At 48.9% G+C, this 25,339-nt stretch overlaps 1 protein-coding gene across 1 annotated transcript in view; it reads left to right on the forward strand.

The window, feature by feature from the left end:
• Window positions 1-25,339, forward strand: part of SLCO4A1 (solute carrier organic anion transporter family member 4A1) — a 58,940-nt gene that overhangs the window by 19,292 nt on the left and 14,309 nt on the right. The window contains exons 3-11 of the mRNA XM_066586300.1: window positions 3,599-3,689; window positions 6,909-7,030; window positions 9,475-9,580; window positions 11,511-11,665; window positions 13,812-14,007; window positions 15,846-16,011; window positions 17,894-18,069; window positions 20,794-20,858; window positions 23,112-23,260. Coding sequence (XP_066442397.1) covers window positions 3,599-3,689; window positions 6,909-7,030; window positions 9,475-9,580; window positions 11,511-11,665; window positions 13,812-14,007; window positions 15,846-16,011; window positions 17,894-18,069; window positions 20,794-20,858; window positions 23,112-23,260 — 1,226 coding nt within the window. The remainder of the gene's footprint in view (window positions 1-3,598; window positions 3,690-6,908; window positions 7,031-9,474; window positions 9,581-11,510; window positions 11,666-13,811; window positions 14,008-15,845; window positions 16,012-17,893; window positions 18,070-20,793; window positions 20,859-23,111; window positions 23,261-25,339) is intronic.

Below are 25,339 nucleotides of genomic sequence, written 5' to 3' on the forward strand. Positions count from 1 at the left end.
AACCAACTTTCAATCTTGACATAACCCCTTAATGATCTGTATAACGAAGAGCTCTACAACTTGTAATATACTTTGTCTTACAGTTCTTTACTATTTAGATCCCTGCATGCTGTCAATGAATGGAAACTGGCAGGTCTGCTTGCAGGGGATGAATACCTCTGCAGATCTAACACGTCTTATAAATGAGTATTCGCTACGATTGTATCCACTCTAGAAAAGCTAAACCGCCTGCATGATACATTGTAGCAAACTATCAGAACAGGAGAGAGAGAGGGGGGTAACTGTAAGGGGCCTTTCACACGGGACGGAAGAGGCTGCACGACGGACCGCAGTAACCTTCACACCAAATCCGTAGGCTAGCTGCAGATTTTGATGCAGAATTAAAAATGCCTTGAACCCTGCTTGCAATTTGCTAAAATTTGCGATATTGAGAGCGTTTCTGCGCTTACATTCGCCTGAAGGAGCCCTTAGACCTGCGGATTTGGCCGCGTCCTGCGGCGTACTTCCATCCCTAATGGGTGCGGAGGAGGCTGTATCACCCGGCCATGAAGCCCTCTGTTACGTTACGCTCTTCTCTAGTCACATCCACAGCTGCAGCTAGAATCTTGCAGCCTTGGGAACGGCAGGTTATCTACGTTTACCACAATTACTATCTTATAACAGAAGCTCTGCCCGCAGCGCCGGATTTGAATGGAGGAAAAAAAAAGAGAAGCATCATGCAAAACCAGTGCAAACATTTACAGCCGCTGTGGTGTTATCTGCCGCCAACCGCAGAACTTCACAGATGACTCATCGGGGCTTATTTCTAGAAGCCGTGGAAGGAAGCAGCCAGTAATCAGCCCTGAATGTGCAGCGGTGGGTGACCGAGGGGAACAGAGCTTATCTCCACAGGTCCCAGACACAGAATCAAGCGTCGCGGCCTTAGTGTGGTATGAACTGACATAAGCTGAAGTCCTCATAACTATGGCGCTCTGCCAGGTGCCAACATGCTCTTTAATCCCTTCCTGCCCCGGGACGTAAATGGATGTCCTGGCTGGGAAGCGGTTCCCGTGCATGGACATACTTTTACGTCTTATGGATGGCTGAGCCAGCACCATCCGCATTGGGAGCCGGCCTCCCTCTCCAGCAGCGAGGATCGGTCAGTTCACTGATCCTTGCTGTTAACACCTTACTGACCACAGTCAATGGTGGCCGTGGCATGTAAAGGGTTGACAGAGAGGGTTTTCACGCCCGGACGATATACGTTGTCTCTTTCAGCAGGGAAAGGAGGAGGCTGGACAGGAGCAGTGCACTGAGCTCCCGCCCCCTCTCCGCCCCTTGTCACTGTTTACAATGAGAGGGGTGGAGCTAAGTTCCTCACCTTCCCCCGTCCCGTCCCACCCCCTCCCATTGCAAATAGTGGCGAGGGGCGGAGAGAGGGCAGGAGCTCAGTGCACTGCTTCCGGCCCGGCCCCCTGCAGAGAGGGACAGCGTATATCATCCGCACGTCAAAACCCGGCCGATATACGCATATCTGAATAAGCCCTAAACGTGATCAAAAAAGCTGTATGTATCATACCATGGTACCAAATAAACGTAAAGCTGGTCATGCAAGAAACAAGCCCGCACCGAGCTCCGCCCATGGAATATAAAAAGTTATGGGACTTTGAATGCAGCGGTATAAAAAAATATTTCTACATTTTCAAAAAAAAAAGGTGTTTTATTGTGCAAAAGTTGAAAAACAAAAAAAAATATATATATAATTTTGGAATTTTAGTAATCGGACCAGCCTGCAGAAAATATCATCTCGTTTATGCCACATGATTAACGCTCTAAAAACAACACTGGCCGAATTGATGTTTTTCAACACGTCTTCCCCAAAAAATGAATAAAAGCTCTGCAATACATTACATGTACCCAAAAAGCTACAGCTCGCCACACAAACAAACACGCCCTCATACGGCCGCGCCAACGGAAAAATAAAAAAGTTAGGGATTCTGAAAAGTGGATGTGAAAATCTACAAAAAATCGTGACGTCCTTATAGCCAAAATAGGTGGAGTCACTAAGGGGTTAAAGGGGTTTTACAGTTTTATGTATCACATAATGGGAAATTCTGTACATTTCTGAGGCGTATTGATTATTGCCCTGCGGCCTCCTAGCAGTGCAGTGCCCGGGCATCAAGCATCCCTGGACTTTTGGGCATCACTGGGTCACACTCCACCGAGGACACTTAGAGTGGTTTTGCCACGCTCCAGAAATTGGAGGGTTGAAGGCCGATCACAAATATGGCGGCACCCAAGATATGACCCCGGCCCTCGTCATCCGGGGTCGGCGCTGCTGTCGCTGCTCCTCACCACACTGAGACTGCTACCATTAGACTGTCCCAATAACTGCTTTTTGTTTCTGGTCACATGATGTTTGATCAGCGCGTTGGTCCTCCACCTGATGGGGGCGCTCTGCACGTCTCTAACGTCACATCCTTTGCTCTCCTACACATCGTGATACTCAGGAAATAACCCGCAACGGTGACTACACCTCTAATGAGTCAACATTTTATAAAACCTCCGCTTGTTGTCAGTGAACAAACACATTCTGGCTGAGTTAATACTTCTCACAGCTGAGGGTTTGCTACGGTTGTATCCAGTGTAGACAGTCTTCTAAGCACATTACCAACACCAAGTTCTCTCCTGTGCTGATAGTTTGTTACAGTGTATCAGTACAGACATTTTTTAAAGAGACAGTATCACCTATATATTCTTTTACTAATTATAACGAGATAGAATTTAAAAAATCTACAAGCAGAAGATAAAAACGGATTAGAAAAATGTTTTTCTATTAGCTGTATATAGCTATGGTGGCGGCCATCTTGCTGTAGTTAACAGCGTTTAGAGATAGGCCGTGCAGTAGCCTCATGGGCCATAGACACAATGGGCAGGAGGGGATTCACTGGCTTCTATGGGGGAGTGTCGTGGGCATGCTCTGTGACCTGTGCAGGGACGGGGAGGAGGTGAGCTATGATCACTACCCTTAAGACTTCTATAGGAGAGTGTTGTGAGCATGCTCTGTGACCAGGGAGGGGAAGGGGCTGAGCTATGATCACTACCTATAGACTTCTAAGGGAGAGTGTTGTGGGCATGCTTTATGAGCTGTGCAGGGAGGGGTAGGAGGTGAACTGTGATCACTACCTAGAGATTTCTATGAGAGAGTGTTGTGGGCATGCTCTGCAGGGAGGGGAAGCCATGCATCCTGTGTGCCGGAAACTCACAGCTCCATACACTGTGCAGTGGCCTAAAATGGTATTGCAGATGCTATTAGCATTCAAGTTAATGTAAACGTCACCTGCAGTACCGTTGTAGGCTGCAGCACGGTGTACGACAGCTCCAGTGAACAGCTGATCGGCAGCGATCCCCACTGATCAGCTAATGATGACCGACCCTGAGGATAGCTAGAAAACCCCTTTAAGCACTTGCTAGCAATATTTGTGTTAAATGGCCAATCCCACTAATTAGAAACGGGGTGCAAAATCGTTTGTCCGTGTGGTTTATGTGATGACATTGTCTCTGTAAGGTCAGTATATTGCAGCGTGTTCGCTCACGGCCCTCTTCTCTTCATATCCAGGTATATTTTACACGGCGGCCATAGTGGGACCGGCGGTGGGTTACCTGCTGGGAGGATTCTTCCTGAACATGTACACAGAATTCAGCAGCCCGTAAGTAACTGTGCGACTGGCGGCTTCCGCTTTTCGTTTCACACTGAAGCCTCTTCCCCCCCCGGATATCTCCGGCATTACTCAGTCCGGCATCACCTCATCATCTGACGGACGGTCATGGGAAATGTTCAAGAAAGATTAATAAAAATGGGAAGAGGGCAGGAAAGGGTTAAAAAAAACAAACCACAGAGCTCATTCACATGGGTGTATTCACGGACCAAAAACCGCCCATTCCCGGCATATTTCCGCCCTTCTGTGCACTTTTGGCAAAAAAAAAAAAAAAAAAAAACAGGCCACAGAAGGAGCCATTGTTTCATGCTTACTCACTGTGTTTGTACTAGGTAAATAAGGGAGAGGAACAATCCCTCTATTTGCATATTACCCAGAGGAGCATCAATGGCCTTATAAGGCCTCCTGTCCACGGGCGAGGTGTCATTGCGTTACCCGTGGTGATAATCCGGCCACGGGTAGCGCAGTGAACGCTTTCCATAGGCTAACTATGTCCACGAGCGGAGAATCATAGCCATTCTCTGCTCGCGGGATTCAAATGGCGGCATGCTGCGATTTGCCGCGGTGTGCCTGTCTATTAGATAGGCTCACCGCGGAGACCTGCCAGTTCTCCCCCGCAACGGAATATCGCTAGCAAAATTCTGCGTCGGCCGTGGACAGGCAGCCTAAGAGTGCATTCACACGAACGTATATCGGCTCGGTTTTCACGCCGAGCCGATATACGTTGTCCTCATGTGCAGGGGGGGAGGATGGAAGAGCCAGGAGCAGGAACTGAGCTCCCGTCCCCTCTCTGCCTCCTCTCCGCCCCTCTGCACTATTTGCAATGAGAGGAGGCGGGACGGGGGCGGGGCTAAGTGGTGTTAATTAGCCCCGCCCCCGTCCCGCCTCTCCCCATTGCAAATAGTGCAGAGGGGTGGAGAGGAGACAGAGAGGGGGTGGAAGCTTAGTTCCTGCTCCTGGCTCTTCCAGCCTCCCTCCCCCCCCCCCCTGCACATAAGGACAACGTATATCGGCTCGGCGTGAAAAGCCGAGCCGATATACGTTCATGTGAATGTAGCCTAAGTCTCCTCACTCACCTTCTAGGTCCTCTCCTTAAGGAGAAAAGATAGTGTTCCTGATGTATTAGGCAATTCACTTCTATGGCGTATTTTGGGGAGTAATCCGCACAAAATAGCACATGCGTATTTTTTCGCGTAACAGAAAATCGCATCAAAAATACTCTGCAGACAGTGAAATCAATGGGTTCTGTACACTCGGTGTTACTCCAAATCTACGCCCATGTGAATGAGCCTTAAGTCGTGGTCACTGCTTTGATCCAGCGCCGCCGCTCCCGTCCTCGGCGCTGGTCTTGTATACATTGACTGCAGCGGTAACATTTGGTTTACACATGTACCGCTGCCGCCCATCACTGGTCTCTGCAGTCTCGAGCCGAATACCACCAGTGATTGGCTACTAGGCAATATGTAAGAGCTGCAGGAGCATATGATATGTCTCATACAGCATGATCGGGCTCTATTACCTATAGGGCAAATGGTGCCCCAGCATCGGGCCCACCAGGCAGCGGGCATCTGGTGGCAGCACCATTATCATCTGTCCTCTGAACACAGTTGAAAATTTCAGTGAAACTCACCCAATGCCCACCTTCTACCCCTCTTATGTATCTCAGAGCAGCTTGCCATACTTCCGACATGCAGCGCCACCAGCCATTCACATTCTTTGTGCTCCCACTTCCCTGCACATGGCAGGAAGCTTCACGACCCCATTGGCATGGCAATTCAGACTCTGCCACCAGCTGCTGCCACTACTGCTCTCCCCAGCATAGCAGAAGGACATTGTAGAATGGGCACAGAAGGGGGTACACAAAAATGTCTCTACAAGGGGCACTATTTAGGCACTATTACCTTTTTGCAATGTGCTGGAGGGGGAGCTACTCATGAAACCTCCGCACTGGGACCACTGATGTGTTAATACGGCCCCGAAGCACACTATCTACACTACATACATAAAAGTATGTGAACCCCCGACCGTCAGTTAGCTTGTTCGACAGGTTCATTGTTCACATGGCCGCTGCAGCCAATCACTAGCTTCATTACTGATACTGCCATATGATTGGTGAGGCTGGTGATTGCCTGCAGCGGTCCTGTGAACAATGAGCAGTACATGATCACTGCCGGAGCTTTCGGGATCGGAGCGGCCAGTGCTGGAGTAGCTACGTTGGACCAGCGGTGAGTACTGCTTACTTCATTCTTGTCACAAACCAGGCTTTCACACTATGTGACATGGATGCAATCTAAGGGGGTCACTTACTTTCACTTCCTTTGTCCTGCACTCGTTCCAAGATGGAGCATAAGTCACACCCCGACACGGTCCTACATGCCCCAAAAATACTCGTTGCCACGCTGACTACTTTATAACAGGGCAAGTCAGCCACCAAGACGTCAGTAACATACTGGGTACGGGCACTTCCTGCACTCCAGCATTCATGGTACACTCACTGGGTCTATGGGGGGGGGGGGGGTATAGGCCAACAGGGACTGGACTTATTAAAGTTAAAGGCTTTATTACAAAAAGTATCAAGGCTTATAAAGAGGTAATCGGGCATACAGTAGAACACAGTTACAAAAATCAAGGGGCATAAAAGTAGAGTAGCGGACCTTACTAATATAATGACAAATCGTTATTGGCAGAGGAGATCTAATCAGATCAAAGTCACATTCATGACTTGGCCAAGAAACCAATGAATATTGATGAACCTGGCAGGACCTGTGAATGCGATAATATCATATTCCACAAGTTATTTTGTCCCATTCCCTGCCCATAATATATTCTTTTAGCATTCCCATTCACTGGACGTAAGGGGCCGAACCCCAAAAAACTGCCCCAGCCTGTTACCCTTCCTCCGCCAAAAGTTACAGTAGACGTATGCGTGCTGTGCAGGTAGGTAGCATTGGAGTGCAGTGTGTGGGACCTGATGCTAAATAAATAGCGTCCCCCATGCATCATCATTTGCCATCTGTAGTACTTTGCCATGTGGCAGAGGGGTCCTTGGGTCCCTCAGGCATTGAGCGCTGGAGTATCTGCACCTTCTATAGATTATGCTCTGAGCTCTTTTTGTACTGCGCCTTGGAGTCTGGTGATGCCAGTAACTGTTACGTCTATTTCCCATGAAGCTGCTGCCATCCATTTACATAGCTCTTTACTCTATTACAGCACTGATCTGACTCCTGAGAATCCTCTGTGGGTCGGCGCCTGGTGGATCGGCTTCCTGGGTGCTGGAGCAGCCGCGTTTCTAATCTCCTTTCCGATACTGGGTTATCCGCAGCAGCTGCCAGGTACAGCTACTTATCTGCAGCCTTTACCTGTCTGCCCCCTCCCTGTGTTCATAATATATAGAGATTCCTATACGGTGTGAATTCTTATAATCATAGCCTATAATCAAAGCTTACTTCTACTATATTTTTGTTATTAGCTTGGTTCTGGTATTGTATCTATGCACGGAGATTGGTTTGAACTGCGTTTATGTTATGAGTTTGGATCTGGGGCTGTATTTATGGTATGAGCTTGGCTCTCCTAATATATCTATGTATTAAGGTTGGTTTGTGCTGTATTCATGTACTGAACTTGGTTCTGGGGCTGTATTTATGTTATGATCTTGGTTCTGGGGCTGTATTTATGTTATGAACTTGGTTCTGGGGCTGTATTTATGTTACAAGCTTGGTTTTGTGGCTGTATTTGTTATGAGCTTGGTTCTGGTATTGTATCTATGCACTGCGGTTGGTTTGAACTGCATTTATGTTATGAGTTTGGATCTGGGGCTGTATTTATGCTATGAGCTTGGCTCTCCTAATATATCTATGTATTGAGGTTGGTTTGTGCTGTATTCATGTACTGAACTTGGTTCTAGGCCGTATTTATGTTATGAACTTGGTTCTGGGGCCGTATTTATGTTACAAGCTTGGTTCTGTGGCTGTATTTGTTATGAGCTTGGTTCTGGTACAGTATTTATTCACTGAACTGTTCCAGTGTAGGTATTTTTGAGGATTTTTTGCTTATGACCCCCTTACACAGCATGTCACTGATTGTAAAGGGGGATTCCCGTCGTGTGAATCCTATTTAATTGTGCTTGAAATCACAAAACCACGCTCTCACCCGTAAGATGTCTATTTCCAAAATGCTCCGTTCTCCTGATATTGCAGATATTGATTCCTCCACCCTCTGGTTGTTTACTGCTCGTTGCCAGGGAAACCGACCACCTCTTCAATGGAAAGAAGTGGGATGAAAGAAGTACGCAGGCGCCGGCCTCCTCTACTACCATATTCCCTTCCATTGAAGAGGCGGTCCGTTTTCCCGGCAACGAGCAGTAAACAACCTGAGGGCAGAGGAATCAATACCTACAATATCCAGAGAACGGAGCATTTTGGAAACATCTTATGGGTGAATACATTGTTTTATGATTTTGAACACATTGAGAAAGGATTCCCGAGATGAAAAAACACCCTATAACAGTGGTGGCGAACCTATGGCACGCGTGCCAGAGGCGGCACTCAGAGCCTTCCCAGCTAGCACTCGTCGCCGTCGGCCGCTCACCACATTAGTAAATACCGGCAGGGGTGCCACAGCTCTCCTGCTGGTATTCACTCAGCAGCGCTGCTAGAGGCGCTAATCCCGGCGCACACTGTGATGTCAGTGTGCAGCTGGGATCCTCCTCTCCCCTCCTCCTCTGACGTCTCCTACTTGGTTCTGCGAGAACAGGGGAGGGGAGAAGGTGTCCGGCAGCACGTCACATTGTGCTCCTGGGATCGGTGGCAGCAAGCAGAGGAGGTGGGGGGGGGGGGGGGGGGGGAATTTGGGTCTCAGAGGGGAAGCGCTATTACTACAAGGGCCACTATGGCATGTCGCTATTACTACTGGGGGCCACTGTGGGATGTCACTATTACTACTGGCTACTGTGGTATGTCGCTATTACTACTGGCTACTGTGGGATGTCACTATTACTACTGGGGACGCTGTGAGGTGACACTCTTACTACTGGGGGCTGCTGTGGGATGTCACTATTACTACTGGGATGATGTGGGATGTCACTATTATTACTAGGGCCACTGTGAGATTTCACTATTACCACTGAGACCACTGTGTGGTGTTACTATTACTACTGGGGGGCCACTGTGGGAGGTCACTATTACGACTGGGGCCGCTGTGCAGGGTCACTATTACTACTGGGGCCACTGTGGGTTGTCACTATTACTACTGGGGCCACTGTGAGATGTCACTATTACCACTGAGACCACTGTGGGATGTCACTATTATGACTGGGGCCACTGTGGGATGTCACTATTATGACTGGGGCCATGGTGCGTTGTCACTATTACCGCTGGGGCCACTGTGCGGGGTCACTATAACCACTAAAGCCGCTCTGGGGGTCACTATTAGCACTGGGGCTGCTCTGGGGGGGTCACCCTTACTGCTGGGCCCGCTCTGGGGAGGGGTCAATATCACTGCTGGGATATGTTTACACGAAGTGGAAATGCAGCAGAATGTCCTCAGGGCGAAGTCCACAGCATTTCCGCATTCAAAAGACGTCAAAATCTGCACCCAGTCTATTTTGAAACAGCCTTGTCCTTTTATGAAAGACGGGGGTAAAAATCATACGTGGTGATAAGCCCCGCCCCCTGAAGTGTTGGCACTTTACAATAAATAAGTGGGTTTTGGGTTGCAGTTTGGCCACTCGGTCTCTAAAAGGTTCACCATCACTGCCCAATAACATGGCTTCTTTCAGGCTCCCAGCGCTACGTGGTTATGAGAGTGTCGGAGGCTCATCAGGTGAAGGACGAGGCGCACAAATCAGACCCCGATTTTGGAAAGACAATTAAAGATCTGCCAAAGTAAGAGATTTCCCAAGATATTCCTGGCCATGTAAATAATTCTCAGTCTGATATTAAAGGGGTTCACCAAGGAGGGAGAGTGCCTGACCGATCCAGTCCAGGTCCGGCGGTGTTGGAGCTCCCACTCCCAGCTTGGTTTTGACATATACTGACATGGTATGGCTCTTCCGTTGCCCGTGACATCATAGCAGCGGGTTGACGGTTCGGTTCATTTCAATGACTAAGCCCGCCTCCTCTTTCACTGTATTGGGTGTGACGGAGAAGGGGGCCGGCTTAGTTATTGAAATGAGCCGAACAGCCAGCCTCCTGCGACAAAGTCACGGAAGGACTATACCATGTGACCCAGTGTCAGAATTGGTCTGGAAGTGGGGGATCAGACACCGCTGGACTGTGTTAGGGTCCCCATACACTTTACAGTTTAGTCGTCCGAACCCACTGATAGCGGCTGGAAGACTCTCTAATGTGTTGGGGGCGCTTCAACTTTACCCCGACTGACGATGTTGGAGGAAAGAAGGATCGGGGGTGCTGAATTTAAAAATTACTACATTGATGGCCTATTCTTAGGATACAATATCAGATCAGTGGGGGTTGTACCAAAATTTACTTTAATCACCAATCCATAGGGTAGGTGATAAAAATCTAATTGGTGGGGGTCTCACCTCTGAGACCCCCACTGATCCCGAGAATGGAGGTCCCATGTCCCCCTCTTCACTTTCTCACAACGACGTGGAGTTGAATGGAGTGCTGGTTGAGTGTGCGTGATGCCACTCCATTCAATGGAGGTGAAGGAAATAGCCGAGTACAAGCGCGCACCTGTCTCCGTCAGTCCCATGGGAGATGAATGGAGCGTCACCGCGCATGCGCAACCACTCCTCCATTCAGTCTCCTCCTCACTACACCAGGGGGTTCAGTGAGCCCTCAGTGAGGAGGAACGGGGACCCCGCTCTTGGGATCAGTCTCAGCCCCCTATCTGTTATAGATAGGTGATAAATGTATGTTTTGGTACAACCCCTTTAAAGGAACCCTCCGGTCTGGGTTATATTACCTGCCGTCGGGTTTTAATGCTGTTCTCCCTCTAATCTGCTGATTTCAGGCCCCGTTTTCAGCTATTCAAAATGGCCACTGAAACTACCTAGTGCACACTGTACGCTGCTCTGTGATTTGTCACTGCTGATCACGTGACGAGCACTGGCCAATCAGAAAGCAGGTGCAGTGAATAGCTATCCTAACACACGTCCAATGCACTGTGAGGAATGGGTAGTCAAAAGATTGTGGCGGCCATCTTGGACAACTGAAGTTGAGGCCAAAAACATTGGACCTGTGCGACAATGGCGCAGAAGAGCAGCGGCAGGTAATATAGCAGCCCCTTCCGGTCCCCGGACAGAATTATGTGCTGGGACTTGAAGCTCGCTTTACCTAAAGGGACCTTTCACACGGGACGGAATGCGTCACGATGTTTCCCCTATGGGGGTGGAATTCTGCACCCGTTAATATCGGCGCTTCTTTACCTCAAAACCGCGAGATTAAATTCCGTAGAGAAAAGCTTTTTTCTGCAGAAATAAGGACATCTTGTGGAATAGTTGCTGCGGATTTCTAACACAGGAGATGGAAATCCACAATTTAGGTGTACAGAACAAAATGCAAGAAATTCCGCAAGACGTCCCGCAGAACGCAGTTAAAACCGCAACAAAATCCGCTAAAATTGACAAAATCCACGTCTGCACCGCGTCCTGCGGACAATTTCGTCCCGCGTGAAGGTCCCTATGGAGTTACCTCAGACACACTGGGATTTGCTGCTAGTTTTCACCGTCCAGCAGGGCGGGGGGACATATGATTGGTCCGTCAGCTGAGATAAGACCTCTGCTTGCTTCGGAAGATGCGAACGTGGATCTGCTTCCCCTTAACCGACTCTCATCCGTCTTACCGATAGGTCGGTGTTGATGCTTCTCAAGAACCCAACGTTTATTTTCCTGTGCTTAGCCGGCGCCACGGAAGCGACTCTCATCACGGGAGTCTCTACATTTGGGCCGAAGTTTCTGGAGTCCCAGTTTAGTCTGAGCGCCTCGGAAGCCGCGACGTTTTTTGGTAAGTCGGATCCTGCTGTCAGTTCGCAGTCAGTCTGTGAGAACAGGATGGCGTGAGAAATCGAGGTCAGAAATGTTTGTCGTGCTGCATGATTTCCTGTGAAGTCGGCGGCTGAAACCACATAGCAGAAACCGAGCTGCGGGCGGAAATATCAGCCGAGCGCGAGAGATGACGATACGAAGGCTGCAGCTAAACGCCGGCCTCCATTGTAAGATGAGCCACATTTAAAGGGATTGTCCAGGGTTACAAAAGCATGGCCGCTGGCTTTCAAAAGGTTCGGTGTTGTAAATCCGCCCTGTTGAAGTTGGGGGGGTTCTGGGATTCCAGTATTGATAAGCTCTTCGCAGGATAGGTCACCAATATATGATCAGTGGGGGTCCGCCACTCAGGATACCCACCGATCGCTCTTGGCATCCACAGTGCATCCTGGGTAGAGTGCCGTACATTGTATAGTGCCTCTGCCTGGTATAGTAGCTCAATCCCGTTCACTTATATGGGACTGAGCTGCTCTTAGGTCATGTGACCAATGGCTTCTCCAATCAGATGATTGTGGGATCCCAAGCGGTGGATCCCCACCTATCAGATATTGATGCGCTTTAGCACATCAATATTAAAGCCTGGGAAAGTCCTTTTGAAGATGCTCTCTGCTTTCGGAGCAGCGCTGGTGAATATGAGAGCAGTTGTAGTGCAGAGGGCATTCGGAGAAGTGGTACGGCCATTTTGGAGGACTAAAAAGAGGTCTTGGAGGACCAAGAGCAGGTCCTATTTTTTCACACAACCAAGAAATGCGCACAAAGAATGCGACAAAGGAGAATGAACACGTTGACATCCATGGGCGTTATTCTCTGCGTATTGCGCCCACCATTTTGGCATGTGCCACTACGCCTGTCTGGAGGAGCCCTTAAGCAGCTCAACATTTCGGACTTGGAACATACTTGCTGTGTAGAGACGGAGATTCGCTTTACTGATTTTACTAGACGCCAACCGCATCTCCTAATCGGCCATCCAGAATGCCGTATAGACGCCGTACAATACCGCCTCCGTCAGCGGCGTCCCATACCGGTCGGGTGACTTATCGAGGGGACGTCCGTCTGTTTGCTCCTTTGTGCGGCTCGGAATGTATCTGCCAGTCCTTGAGGTGGGCGCCGAGGGCACAAAGGACTTAGCGGAGCGCGGATGCTGACGCCGTGCGGCTCTACGGACCGAACAATCGCCTCTTTATTCGGTGGCTGAGCAGCTCAGGGTTGCCGGCCGTCCTCTACAGGATCATCACTGTGCCAGAACACACGGGAGGAAACATTACCTCAACGGTCAGCCGAGAAGACAGAAGGAGGCCATATATCTTACTGCTCGTTAACCCCTTAAGGAACAGACACTTTGGGGATTTCACACCTTTGCTGGTTTTACTGCCCCATTTTTTTTCCTTCAGCTACTAAAATTATTTTTGGCTGTGTTTTTTTTCCAGGACATAAAGGGCGATTTTTTAAAATATCTTTTTCACAGATTTTTTTTCATGTTTTTTAGTTTTATTGGGTGTAAAAAGTGAAAATATATATATATTGTGAGTAGAGATGAGCGAGCATTGCCCTTAGCGAGTACCTGCCCGCTCGAGAGAAAAGGTTCGGGTGGCGGCGCGGGTGAGAGGTGAGTTGCGGCAGTGAGCAAGGGGGAGCGGGGGTGGAGAGAGGGAGAGAGAGATCTCCCCTCCGTTCCTCCCCGCTCTTCCCCGCCGCTCCCTGCCCGCCGCCGGCAGCCGAACCTTTTCTCTTGAGCGGGCAGGTACTCGCTAAGGGCAATGCTCGCTCGAGCAATTGTCCTTAGTGAGTATGCTCGCTCATCACTAACTGTGAGCATATCTACACCTACGCTCGTTTACCGGAACCCTGAATGTTGCTGCAAGTATCTACACGCCAAAAAAACCCATCACCGCCCGCGGGACTGTGCAGATACGCATTGAATACACGTGCTACATGCATATAGCGCATAAAGTCAATGACAACTGCTTGCGTGTATTTTTTTTTTGCGCACGTGAAAAACGCAGGTATCGAGCTCAGAAACACCAGGCTCTATAAATAAGGGGTTAATAAAGACATTTATTATATTGACCGCTACATAACTGTCCTCTCTTTTCTTTTCCCTGGCACAGGGTATCTGGTGGTCCCCGCTGGCGGTGGAGGAACCTTCTTCGGGGGGTTTATAGTCAATAAACTGAAGCTTCACTGCTCAGGGGTGATCCGCTTCTGTGTCTTATGTACCCTCCTAAGTCTGATGTCAATTTTCATCTTCCTAATCAGCTGTCCCAACATGCCTATGGCCGGAGTGACGGCGCCCTACCCCGACAGGTATGAACACTGATATAATCAGGCACCGGCGGTTTTATACAAAATAGGGCTCTGGGCAGCAAATAAAGTTTGGTCATCCCCCCAGGTCCATGTTAAGAGTTCTGCTAACTATAAGTTGTACATATTAACTACAGATACATACGGTATGTACCTGATACCCAAACATGTGATATAGGGGGCCAAGCAATACTGCCATGCAATGCTTAAATAATACCTTCTTGCACGCTAACCATCAAAGTAACACTCTGCCATATATCCTACACAATACTGACAATCAGTATTAGAAGAATTCCACTATACTGTGTCTAAATAATACCTCCATATAGTGTCTGATCTAAATAACACTACTGTATAATGCCCATATAACACTGCCATATATCCTACACAATACTGACAATTAATGCTCAAATAATACTGACATACAATGCCTAAATGATACCTTTATACAGTATCTAAATAAAACTACCATATAACACTGCCATATTTCCTGGATAATACAGTGTTCATATAATTCCACCATACAATGTCAAATACCTCCCTGTGGTATCCAAATAACACTACAATATAGTGTCAGTATAACACCGTCATATATTATACACATTGCTGACAGTGTTCAAGGAATACTGCCATGCAGTATCCAAATAATGCAATCCATACAATGCCTAAATAATACCCTCATACAGTACCTCCTCTGGATAACACTACCATTCAATGCCCATATACCACTGCCATATATCCTAAACAAAACTGACAAAATAATACTGCCATACAATGCCTAATAGAGATGAGCGAGCGTACTCGGTTCGGGTGTTTTTGGACTCGAGCACCGCTTTTTCCGAGTAACTGACTACTCAGACGAAAAGATTCGGGGGGCGCCAGGGGGCGGGGGGTGGCGTGGTGGAGCAGGGGGTAGCAGTGGGGATCAGGGGGGAGCTCTCTCTCCCCCCCCCCCCACTCCCCTCTGCAACCCCCCGCGCACCCCCGGCGCCCCCTGAATCTTTTCGTCCGAGTAGCACTGCTCGAGTCCAAAAACACCCGAACCGAGTACGCTCGCTCATCTCTAATGCCTAAATGATACCTTCATACAGTATCTAAATAAAACTACCATATAATGGCCATATAACACTGCCACAAATAAGACTGCATACAATACTTAAATAATAGTTTCATTCAATACCTAATTAACACTACTACATAGTGCCTATAAAACACTGCCATATATACCCTACGCAGTCCTGCCAATTAGTGGCCAAATTATACCACCATTCAGTGACCAAATAATACTGCCATATAATGCCCACATTACACTGCCATATACTTCATAGACAATGCTGCTAATCAGTGCCAAAATAAAGTTGGTATTCAGTATCCAAATAATGCAGCCATACAATGCCTGCATATTACCTTCATACGGTCTCTACAGTTAAAAACACTGTCATATAGTGCCCATTTAACACTGCCATATATATCATACACAATACTGCCCCAAAAAAACCACCATTCAGTGGCCAAATAATACTGCCATAATGCCTAAATTATACTTGCAGACATTTTCTAAATAATACTACCATATATTTCCTAGACAATGCCAAATAAAACTGCCTTTCAGTATCCAAATTATACCGCCATATAATGCTTTAAATGTGAAAAAAAATCATATCCATATTATTTTTATGGGAAGCTGTGAAACAATAAAGCGCCCTCTATCGCTATGCCACTGGTTGCCATCAAGGTTTTCCAGCCTCCTGAATGGCAAGCCTGCCCAGTTGTATGTAATATCACTTGATCCACTTAGTTTGGAGGTCTGAAAAGTAATGCTTTCTGCCCTTTTCCTGCAGCGCCCTCTATGGAAACAGCCCCAACCTGTCCGCCGCATGCAACACCGACTGCAGCTGCATGCAGGATCACTATAGTCCAGTCTGTGGAGCGGATGGCGTCATGTACTACTCCGCCTGCTACGCAGGGTGCTCAGGAAAGTACTTGGAGCGCCACAATGGGAAGAAGGTATTGTCAGCCCTGTGTGGGGATAGTTCTGGTAATCACATGTTGGAGATGCCACATGGCGCCATGTCTGATATCAGCAATGCTTTTCATAAAGGGGATGAGGTTAAAGGGGTAGTACGAATTTACAAAAACAAGCCTGCTTTGTTCCAGAAACAGCGCCACTGTTGCCTACTGGCTGTATGTGGTATTGCAATGCATTTTCAATATCAGTCACAACCATACACAAGGGTGACATCACCAATGGGAATAGGGGCATCTTCCAATACAGCGGGTACCTTGGGTCCAGGGTGCTGCGGGTACCTTGGGTCCAGGGTGCTGCGGGTACCTTGGGTCCAGGGTGCTGCTGTTAAAAAGTCGAAGGGACCGCAGCCGCTTCATTCTAAGTATCGGTGGCGCCACCGCCAGACATTGTTGGAGCGCTACATCTATGCAGAGGGGGAATTAACCCTTCAGTCTATTAGATTCATACTGTACAGACTCTAAGCTGTGATTGGGACGCTGTCAGTCTACCTGTGGCCGTATTTACACGGGCAGGCACAACATCAATATGGCGTTTGCAAAAATGCAATTTTCACTGCAAGCACAATGCGATTTGCGAGAAAATCACATGGCATCGCTGAACACGTATGAAAGTCACATGTTGTTTCAGAATTCATCACACTCGCATGTACGTTTAAGTGTGACGCGAATGTGATGCCCTTTTTTAAACTCGCCCGTAGGGAATAACGGGTGAGTTTTCTGCGAAATCACAGAAAAATAGAACTTGCTGCAACCTTTCTATCTCACTGCATCGCTGCGACAGATAAGTCGCCATGTAGTCACACCCGTCCAAATAATAGGTTGTATTTACATGCATCTCGCGATGTCAAAACTCGCGCGACAATATCTGCCGTGTAACTGCGGCCTTGTACAGATGTAGCAAACGTTAACTTGACACTTTATGATAATTTAAAGGGGTATTTCAGCAGTTTTTTCAGCAGTTGATGGATGGGGATCCGCCGCTCAGGACTCCCGTCCATCAGCTGATCGTCCGGCCCGCTATCAGCGCAGTGCGACACGGATGTCATCATCATCGGACAGGGGAGGAACTGCGGGCGCCGGCGTCACCCCTGTTGAGATTTATGTGAGCGCGCACTTCTATTGGACTTCCTGTTATGGACGAGAGCGGATCTTCTGATCTTAATGAGGAGCAGGAAGTGCAATAGAAGTCAGTGTCCGCACTACCTCCCATGTCCGATGAAGAGGGCGTCCGGCCCGCTACACTGAAAAAAGGCCAGAATACCCCTTTAACTACAATGTACTACAATGCTGTAAGTTGAGATATCACAAGGTGCCCGTCATGTTAAAGGGGTTTTCCAGGGAAATACTATGGATGACCTATTCCGCAGGATAGGTCATCAATAGTTGATCAGCCGGGATCCGTCACTTGGGACCCCGACCGATCAGCTGAGCAGGCGCATGCTGTCAGCGCCACAAATACACAGAGGTCAGAGTGAAAGCAGCAGAAGTCTCAGCGCCGATCTCCATGTAGTGGCCAGTGCTTGTAACTGCAGGTAAGCTTGCGTTGATTTCAATGAGAGGCATGCCTGCAGTTACAAGCACCGGCCACTTTACAGAGATCGGCACAGAGACTTCCACTCCAACTTCTATTGCACTTCCTGCTCCTCATTAGGGCAGAAGATCCAGTCGCGTCTGTAACAGGAAGTGCAGTAGAAGTGCGCGCTCACATTGATTTCAATGGGGGTGAAGCCGGCGCCCGCACTGAAGATGCCGCGGTTTCCAGCGATGTTTAACGGAACGCATGTGTGAGGCGGCCTAAGAGCACGGATCTACATCTGATCGGTTTCTTCTAATCTAAGATCCTCCTGCATTTCTTTTCCAGGTTTACCAAAACTGCAGCTGCATCGTTGCATCCAACATCTCGGCGGCGGACGCGCGGGCCGTATCGGGGAAATGTTCGTCTTCCTGCCAGAAGATGTCTCTGCTCCTAGTCTTCACCTTCACCGTCATATTGTTTACATTCCTGTGCAGTATTCCTGCGCTGACCGCCACGCTAAGGTATCTGCATGCGCAAGAGATAAGTAACTATTATGTATGAGGACTAAGGGGCCGCAGGATAGATGTAAGCCTTAGTTACCTGGGAGATAAGCAGCGCCATAGGTAGCTGGCAGCCATTTATCCTTGAGTCAAGCTGAAAGTGCAAATGTAGGAGGGGTATGAACCTGCATGTTCTAGATGTAGTTGACCTGCACTGAGTGACCCCTTTATTGGAGCCCCCAGCCCTTTATTAGAGCCCCCAGCCCTTTATTAGAGCCCCCAGCCCTTTATTAGAGCCCCCAGTCCTTTATTAGAGCCCCCAGCCCTTTATTAGAGCCTCCAGGCCTTTATTAGAGCCTCCAGCCCTTTATTAGAGCCCCAGCCCTTTATTAGAGCCCCCAGCCCTTTATTAGAGCCCCCAGCCCTTTATTAGAGACCCCAGTCCTTTATTAGAGCCCCCAGCCCTTTATTAGAGCCCCCAGCCCCTTATTAGAGCCCCCAGCCCTTTATTAGAGACCCCAGTCCTTTATTAGAGCCTCCAGCCCTTTATTAGAGCCCCCAGCCCTTTATTAGAGCCCCCAGCCCTTTATTAGAGCCCCCAGCCCTTTATTAGAGCCCCCAGCCCTTTATTAGAGACCCCAGTCCTTTATTAGAGCCCCCAGCCCTTTATTAGAGCCCCCAGCCCTTTATTAGAGCCCCCAGCCCTTTATTAGAGACCCCAGTCCTTTATTAGAGCCCCCAGCCTTTTCACGATTGGCGCTTCCCTCTATGGCAGTTCTCCCCGTGACCCCGGAGCATAAAATCATGTGACAAGTTTTCCATGGATCAGTTTCAGTGTGAATCCACATTAGATGGAAAATCCAGCGATCTGAGTGATTCCAACAAGGCCGGGTCATCGGGGCTAGACTATCCAGGGTCAGAATGTTACTGCCAACCGTGGGGAAGGGGGGGGGGGGGTTCTCATGCAGCAGTGTGGATAATATACAGAGAATGGTGTGAGCGAGGAAATGGGATCCTGTGGACTGAAACAATCACTGAAAGGGGTCAGAGGAGGATGTCAGGAATTGTTCTGACCAACAGGCGCTGCACAGTCAGGAGCGGCCGAATAAAATGCTGGAGCTCTGACTAACATTCCTAACATAACCAACACACAACTTGCCGTTCCTTATTACAGATGGGTTATAACAGCAGATATAACCAGTTCCAGCGCCATTAAGAAAAGCAGAAAGGTGGGAAAAAGAGACCAAAACTTGTATCAGTGATCAGTGTAAAAACATCCCCTGGTCAGATGGATCCAGATTTCTGTTGCTGATGGGAGGATAGAATTTGGCACAAGCAGCATGAATCGCTGACCCCTTCCTGTCAGCTCGTCAGAACATGTCAGCACCGCCATCTAATCCGCAGCAACTACAAGAAGCTTCCTGTCCACAGGGGCCGATATTCCTGCAGAATGATTTAATCACCGAGTGGGATCTATGCCATTACAAATTACTGCATTCTGACGGCCAGAGGAGTCCAATGCGCTACTAGATGGGGGGGGAGGGGGGCTTAGTGTACAGTCCTTGTGAGACAATGTAAGGTTAAGATTTGAAATCCATACCTAATTACTTATCCACTCCGAGCGTCCTGTATGTGTTGTGTAGGAGGACCGTATGCGTTTAAACCTTCCCCTGTACGTACCGTAAAGTCACATGGATGAAGAATAGCCGCGATCAAGTCGCGACCTTAATTAACGTATTCTTGTCCATTCACATGCATATCAGCAAAAATGTACGCCGCTGCACAGAAATCCTCGGATTGACCAATAATGGTTAAATAGCGCCAGCTGCCTTCTTTTCCCGCCGCTGGACGCAGCTAAACTCCCCCCCTCCCTTTTTTTACCACTTCCATAGAAGTCTATGAGAACTTCCAGCGTATCTCAGCAAGATCTATCTTTGGACGCAGCGTATAAAATCGGTCACCGTTTTTGGTTGCCGATGCGCTATTTTTCCCGACGCTCCTTTTTTTTACATGCCCAAAAATCATTCATCTGAATACGTTGGAATCCATTGCTTCAGATGGCTGCGATTTTTAGACGTGGCTACGATACTGCGTATATACGGCCGTGCGAATAAGGCCCCAGTGGGAGGATACGGCACTGCTCTGTGCCGTGTGACTCCCAGTCATGCCACGACTAACAGCTCCTTCACACCAGCGTATTTGCGCTCGCAGGACGCAGAGAATAAAATCCGTTGATTTTATGGGTTTGTTCTCATTTCCCGTTTTTCCTGTACGCACAATATTAGGGTATGCGCAAATCTCATGTGAAAGCGGCCTAGAAAAATAAAAATATTTAAAAAATCTGGCATCACCGTAATCGCACCAACCCGTAAAACAAAGGTCATAGGGCGCTTTTACTGCACTGTGAATGCTGTTAAGACCTCTCAAAAATGGCGCAATTGCATTTTTTTTTTTTTCATTTCTCGCTACTTACAACTATTACAAAGTTTTTCTGTACATTATCCGGTTCATCAAACATACAACTCGTCCTGCAGAACACGAGCCCTCATACCGCCATGGCAGTGGAGAAACGAAGACATTATGGCTCTTGGAAGGCAGGGACGAAAAGACGAAAGTAAAAACTCGATAACTCTCTGGTCTTGAAGGGGTTAATCTTAAGACACATTAAAAAATGGAAAATTCCTTTAAATGCTGTCGGTTGGCTGTGCCCATTAACCCCGTGTTCTCCCCGCTTGTGTATTCTAGGTGTGTCTCAGACAGCCAGCGCTCCTTCGCACTCGGGATCCAGTGGATATTAGTGCGGACGCTAGGTACGGAGGAGCAGAAGCACTTCCACTAATGGACTCCATATCCTTAATTACAGACTCAGCACTTCCTGCCTTTTATTCTCCCAGCAAAGTGCTCTCCGCTAAGTGAAAGGCCGGGACGTTACCGCGCCATTTCCATCTCCACTAGTAAAGAGCCGCCTGTCCCGTAGCCAGCTGTACCTTTACTGCTAGGACGGGCAGCGCTGATGGCGTGACGCCGGCATGGCGCTGCGACGAGGCTGCATCTTGTACTGCGATGGTGGCTGGTAGATAAAACGCACCGATGTAAGGCCACACGGGCGATAAAAACGGACAGGTTCTATGCGTTGGCGGGACGCACACAACTTGTGCGCTGTGAAAAAACATTTATAATAGGTGTTTGCATAGGAGGTATTCTCTCGCAACGATGCTGCAAGAGAGAAAGATCGCAGCACGCCCTATTTTTGGGGTGATATCACGCTCACCCGTGTACAGTCGAGACGGAGAATCTAGGGTGTGACTCACATCGCAAAGAACACAATAAGGCTGCCTTCACACGGCCAAGAAAGTGGCGTAAGATTTGTGTGTTGCGAGCCGCACAAATGTGATCTCCATTCTTTTGAATAGGGTCATACACATGAGCGCTCCCCCCCCCACATCGCGGCGCAGGAAGATATCGCAGCATGTGCTACTTGGGGTGTTTCCTTGGAATGCTTCACATCGCCCATTTTCAATGGGTTCTACAAAGTATGGCAAAGTGTGCGAGGGGCGTGCGAGTGCGATGCGAGGTTACCCTATTGAAAACAATGGAAAACACTTGACGACTAAAAGCTGCGGCGAAGGATCGCTACTTCTCTGATGTGATGCAGGGTGTTTTTAACAGAAAGCGCCTCGCATCTGTGGGGACATCGCATTTTGGTGAGTGCGATATTGGGATGAGTTTCACGGCGTAATATCGCACTCGCCTGTGTAAAGTTAGCCAATGGGCTTATTCACAGGAGCGTATATCGGTTCTCACGGCCGGCCGGTATATGCTACCGTTTCAGCTGGCTTTCCTCTCGACGTCTCTCTGCCACTCTCCTTCCCTCCGGTTGTTTGCAGTGGGAGGGGGCGGGACAGGGGTGGAGCTAAGCTCCCGCCCCTTGTCCACAGCCAGCTATGGGCGGGGCAGAACTCAGCTCCGCCCTCTCCCATTGCAAACAGCGGAGGGGAGGAGAGAGGCAGAGAGTCGGCGAGGAGAAAGGAAGGGTAAAGACAACTCAGATGACAACTCAACCGGCCATGAAAATGGTGGCCAATATACACTCCTGTGAATAAGCCCTAAAAGTGATAATAAAAAGCCATTTGTACCCCAAAATGGTAGCAATAAAAAAAACAGCTCATCACGCCCTGACAGAGCTCCGCCCACGGAAAAATAAAAAAGTTATGGGACTCTGAATGCAGCTGAAAAGCTGTTTCAAACACCTGCCAAATGGCACGAATTTTGAAGCACTCTTTCCGGTTCGGAAATCTTGCTGAATTTCCGTGCGGTCCCGCTGTGGACATTCCGCGAGATTTCTGTCCCACGCCTTATATAATGCATTATATGGACCAAAAAAACTACAGCTCACCACACAAAACACAAGCCCTCGTACGGCCGTGTCGGCGGGGAAAAAAAAGTTGTCAACTTTGGCTCATTCGCCAGGCTGCTGCACTTGCGTACAGAAATTAATTCTGCAGGAAACAAACAGCTCCATTCTTACTGTAGTGGCCAGGCTTGGTATTACAGGCCAACTTCCCATTGAAATGAATGGGAACTTTGCCTGCAATACCAAGCTTGGCCACTGCAGTAGGAATGGCGCTGTCTGCTTCCTGTAGAAATCAGCTCAGTTTACAAGCCTGGCAAACAGCTGATCGGTGTGGTCTAAGGCAGCGGACCCCTCCCAGTCTATTATTGATGATGTATCCTGAGAAAAGACCTTTAATAGTTTACAACCGGACAATGTCATGCGTCCAAAGTCTCCTTGTAGCCCTAGCCTCATAGGAATGTAGCAGAGCTGAATTAGTTCTCTGTTTCATGTGTGCATCACTGTTATGCTCAGTAGCGCAGTCCCATATATAACCTCAGATAACCCATCCTGGCAGCCCAGGAGGTGTACCAAAGGACAAACTTGTCTCTGCTGCATCTGTACATTAAGACTTGACACGGAGGATTGCATGTATGACCCTGGCTGCCTACATACATGTGTTCTCTGTCTATGATCATGACTTGACTACCTCCTTCTCTTCCTTCCTCAGGTGGCATCCCTGGACCCATCGCCTTTGGCTCCATGATTGACATTTCGTGCCTCCTATGGCAAAACCAAAGCGGAGAGAGGGGGTCGTGCTACATGTACCAAAATTCTGCTATGAGCAGCTATATGCTCATAGCGGGTCTCGTTTACAAGGTGAGCGCCATTATATGCCCTACGTGGGACATAGCTCCTCCCCTAATTTCACATTGTAAGACATTGCAGGCTATATAGAGCCCTGGCCTAAAGTATAATCGGAGGAGTGTCTGAGGATCTGCCCGCTCTCCTGACATGTCTGTGGTAGGAAATACTTCTATTCCCCGTGAAATAATTCTTAGACGCCTGTGTTGTTACTTTCCTCTGTTATTCCTCCTGGAAATGTCTGAATGAATTGGCCTTACAGCACGCCCCTTAATACACCCCCAACTCCAAAAAAGTTGGGATGCTGTGTAAAATGTAAATACAAAAAGTACGCAAAGATTTGGAAATCTCATCTAACCATATTTTGTTCCCAGTAGACCATAGAAAACATATCAGAGGGGGGAGGGGGACATTGTTCCATTTCATTAAAAAAATGAACTCCTTTAGATATTGATGGCAGCAACACATCTGACAATAGTTGGGGGGGCCGTGTCTACCATTGTGTAGCATCTAGAGATGAGCGAACACGTTCGGCCCCGCCCCTTTTTCGCCCGAACACCGAACCTTGCGAACACTTCAGTGTTCGGGCGAAAAAGTTCGGGGGCCGCCGTGGCAGCGCGGGGGGGTGCGGCGGGGAGTGGGGGGGAGAGGGAGAGAGAGAGGGCTCCCCCCTGTTCCCCGCTACTGCCGCCCGCGCCGCCGCGCATCTCCCCGCCCCCCGGCGGCACCCGGACACTTACGCGCGAACACTGCAGTGTTCGGCAAAGCGGGTGTCCGGGTGCGGATGTGTCCGTAACGGACACGTTCGCTCATCTCTAGTAGCATCACATCTCACAATAGTTGGGCGGGGCCGTGTCTACCATTGTGTAGCATCACATCTCACAATAGTTGGGCGGGGCCGTGTCTACCATTGTGTAGCATCACATCTCACAATAGTTGGGTGGGGCCGTGTCTACCATTGTGTAGCATCACATCTCACAATAGTTGGGCGGGGCCGTGTCTACCATTGTGTAGCATCACATCTGACAATAGTTGGGGCGGGGCCGTGTCTACCATTGTGTAGCATCACATCTCACAATAGTTGGGCGGGGCCGTGTCTACCATTGTGTAGCATCACATCTCACAATAGTTGGGCCGGGCCGTGTCTACCATTGTGTAGCATCACATCTCACAATAGTTGGGTGGGGCCGTGTCTACCGTTGTGTAGCATCACATCTCACAATAGTTGGGCGGGGCCGTGTCTACCATTGTGTAGCATCACATCTCACAATCGTTGGGCGGGGCCGTGTCTACTATTGTGTAGCATCACATCTCACAATAGTTGGGCGGGGCCGGGCCTTGTCTGCCATTGTGTAGCATCACATCTCACAATAGTTGGGGTGGGGCCGTGTCTACCATTGTGTAGCATCACATCTGACAATAGTTGGGGGGGCCGTGTCTACCATTGTGTAGCATCACATCTGACAATAGTTGGGGCGGGGCCGTGTCTACCATTGTGTAGCATCACATCTCACAATAGTTGGGCGGGCCGTGTCTACCATTGTGTAGCATCACATCTGACAATAGTTGGGCGGGGCCGTGTCTACCATTGTGTAGCATCACATCTCACAATAGTTGGGCGGGGCCGTGTCTACCGTTGTGTAGCATCACATCTCACAATAGTTGGGCGGGGCCGTGTCTACCATTGTGTAGCATCACATCTGACAATAGTTGGGCGGGGCCGTGTCTACCATTGTGTAGCATCACATCTCACAATAGTTGGGCGGGGCCGTGTCTACCATTGTGTAGCATCACATCTGACAATAGTTGGGGGTGCCGTGTCTACCGTTGTGTAGCATCACATCTCACAATAGTTGGGCGGGCCGTGTCTACCGTTGTGTAGCATCACATCTCACAATAGTTGGGCGGGGCCGTGTCTACCATTGTGTAGCATCACATCTGACAATAGTTGGGCGGGCCGTGTCTACCATTGTGTAGCATCACATCTGACAATAGTTGGGGCGGGGCCGTGTCTACCATTGTGTAGCATCACATCTCACAATAGTTGGGCGGGGCCGTGTCTACCATTGTGTAGCATCACATCTCACAATAGTT

Source organism: Eleutherodactylus coqui, chromosome 13 (genome assembly GCF_035609145.1).
Source record: "Eleutherodactylus coqui strain aEleCoq1 chromosome 13, aEleCoq1.hap1, whole genome shotgun sequence".
NCBI lineage: Eukaryota > Metazoa > Chordata > Amphibia > Anura > Eleutherodactylidae > Eleutherodactylus > Eleutherodactylus coqui.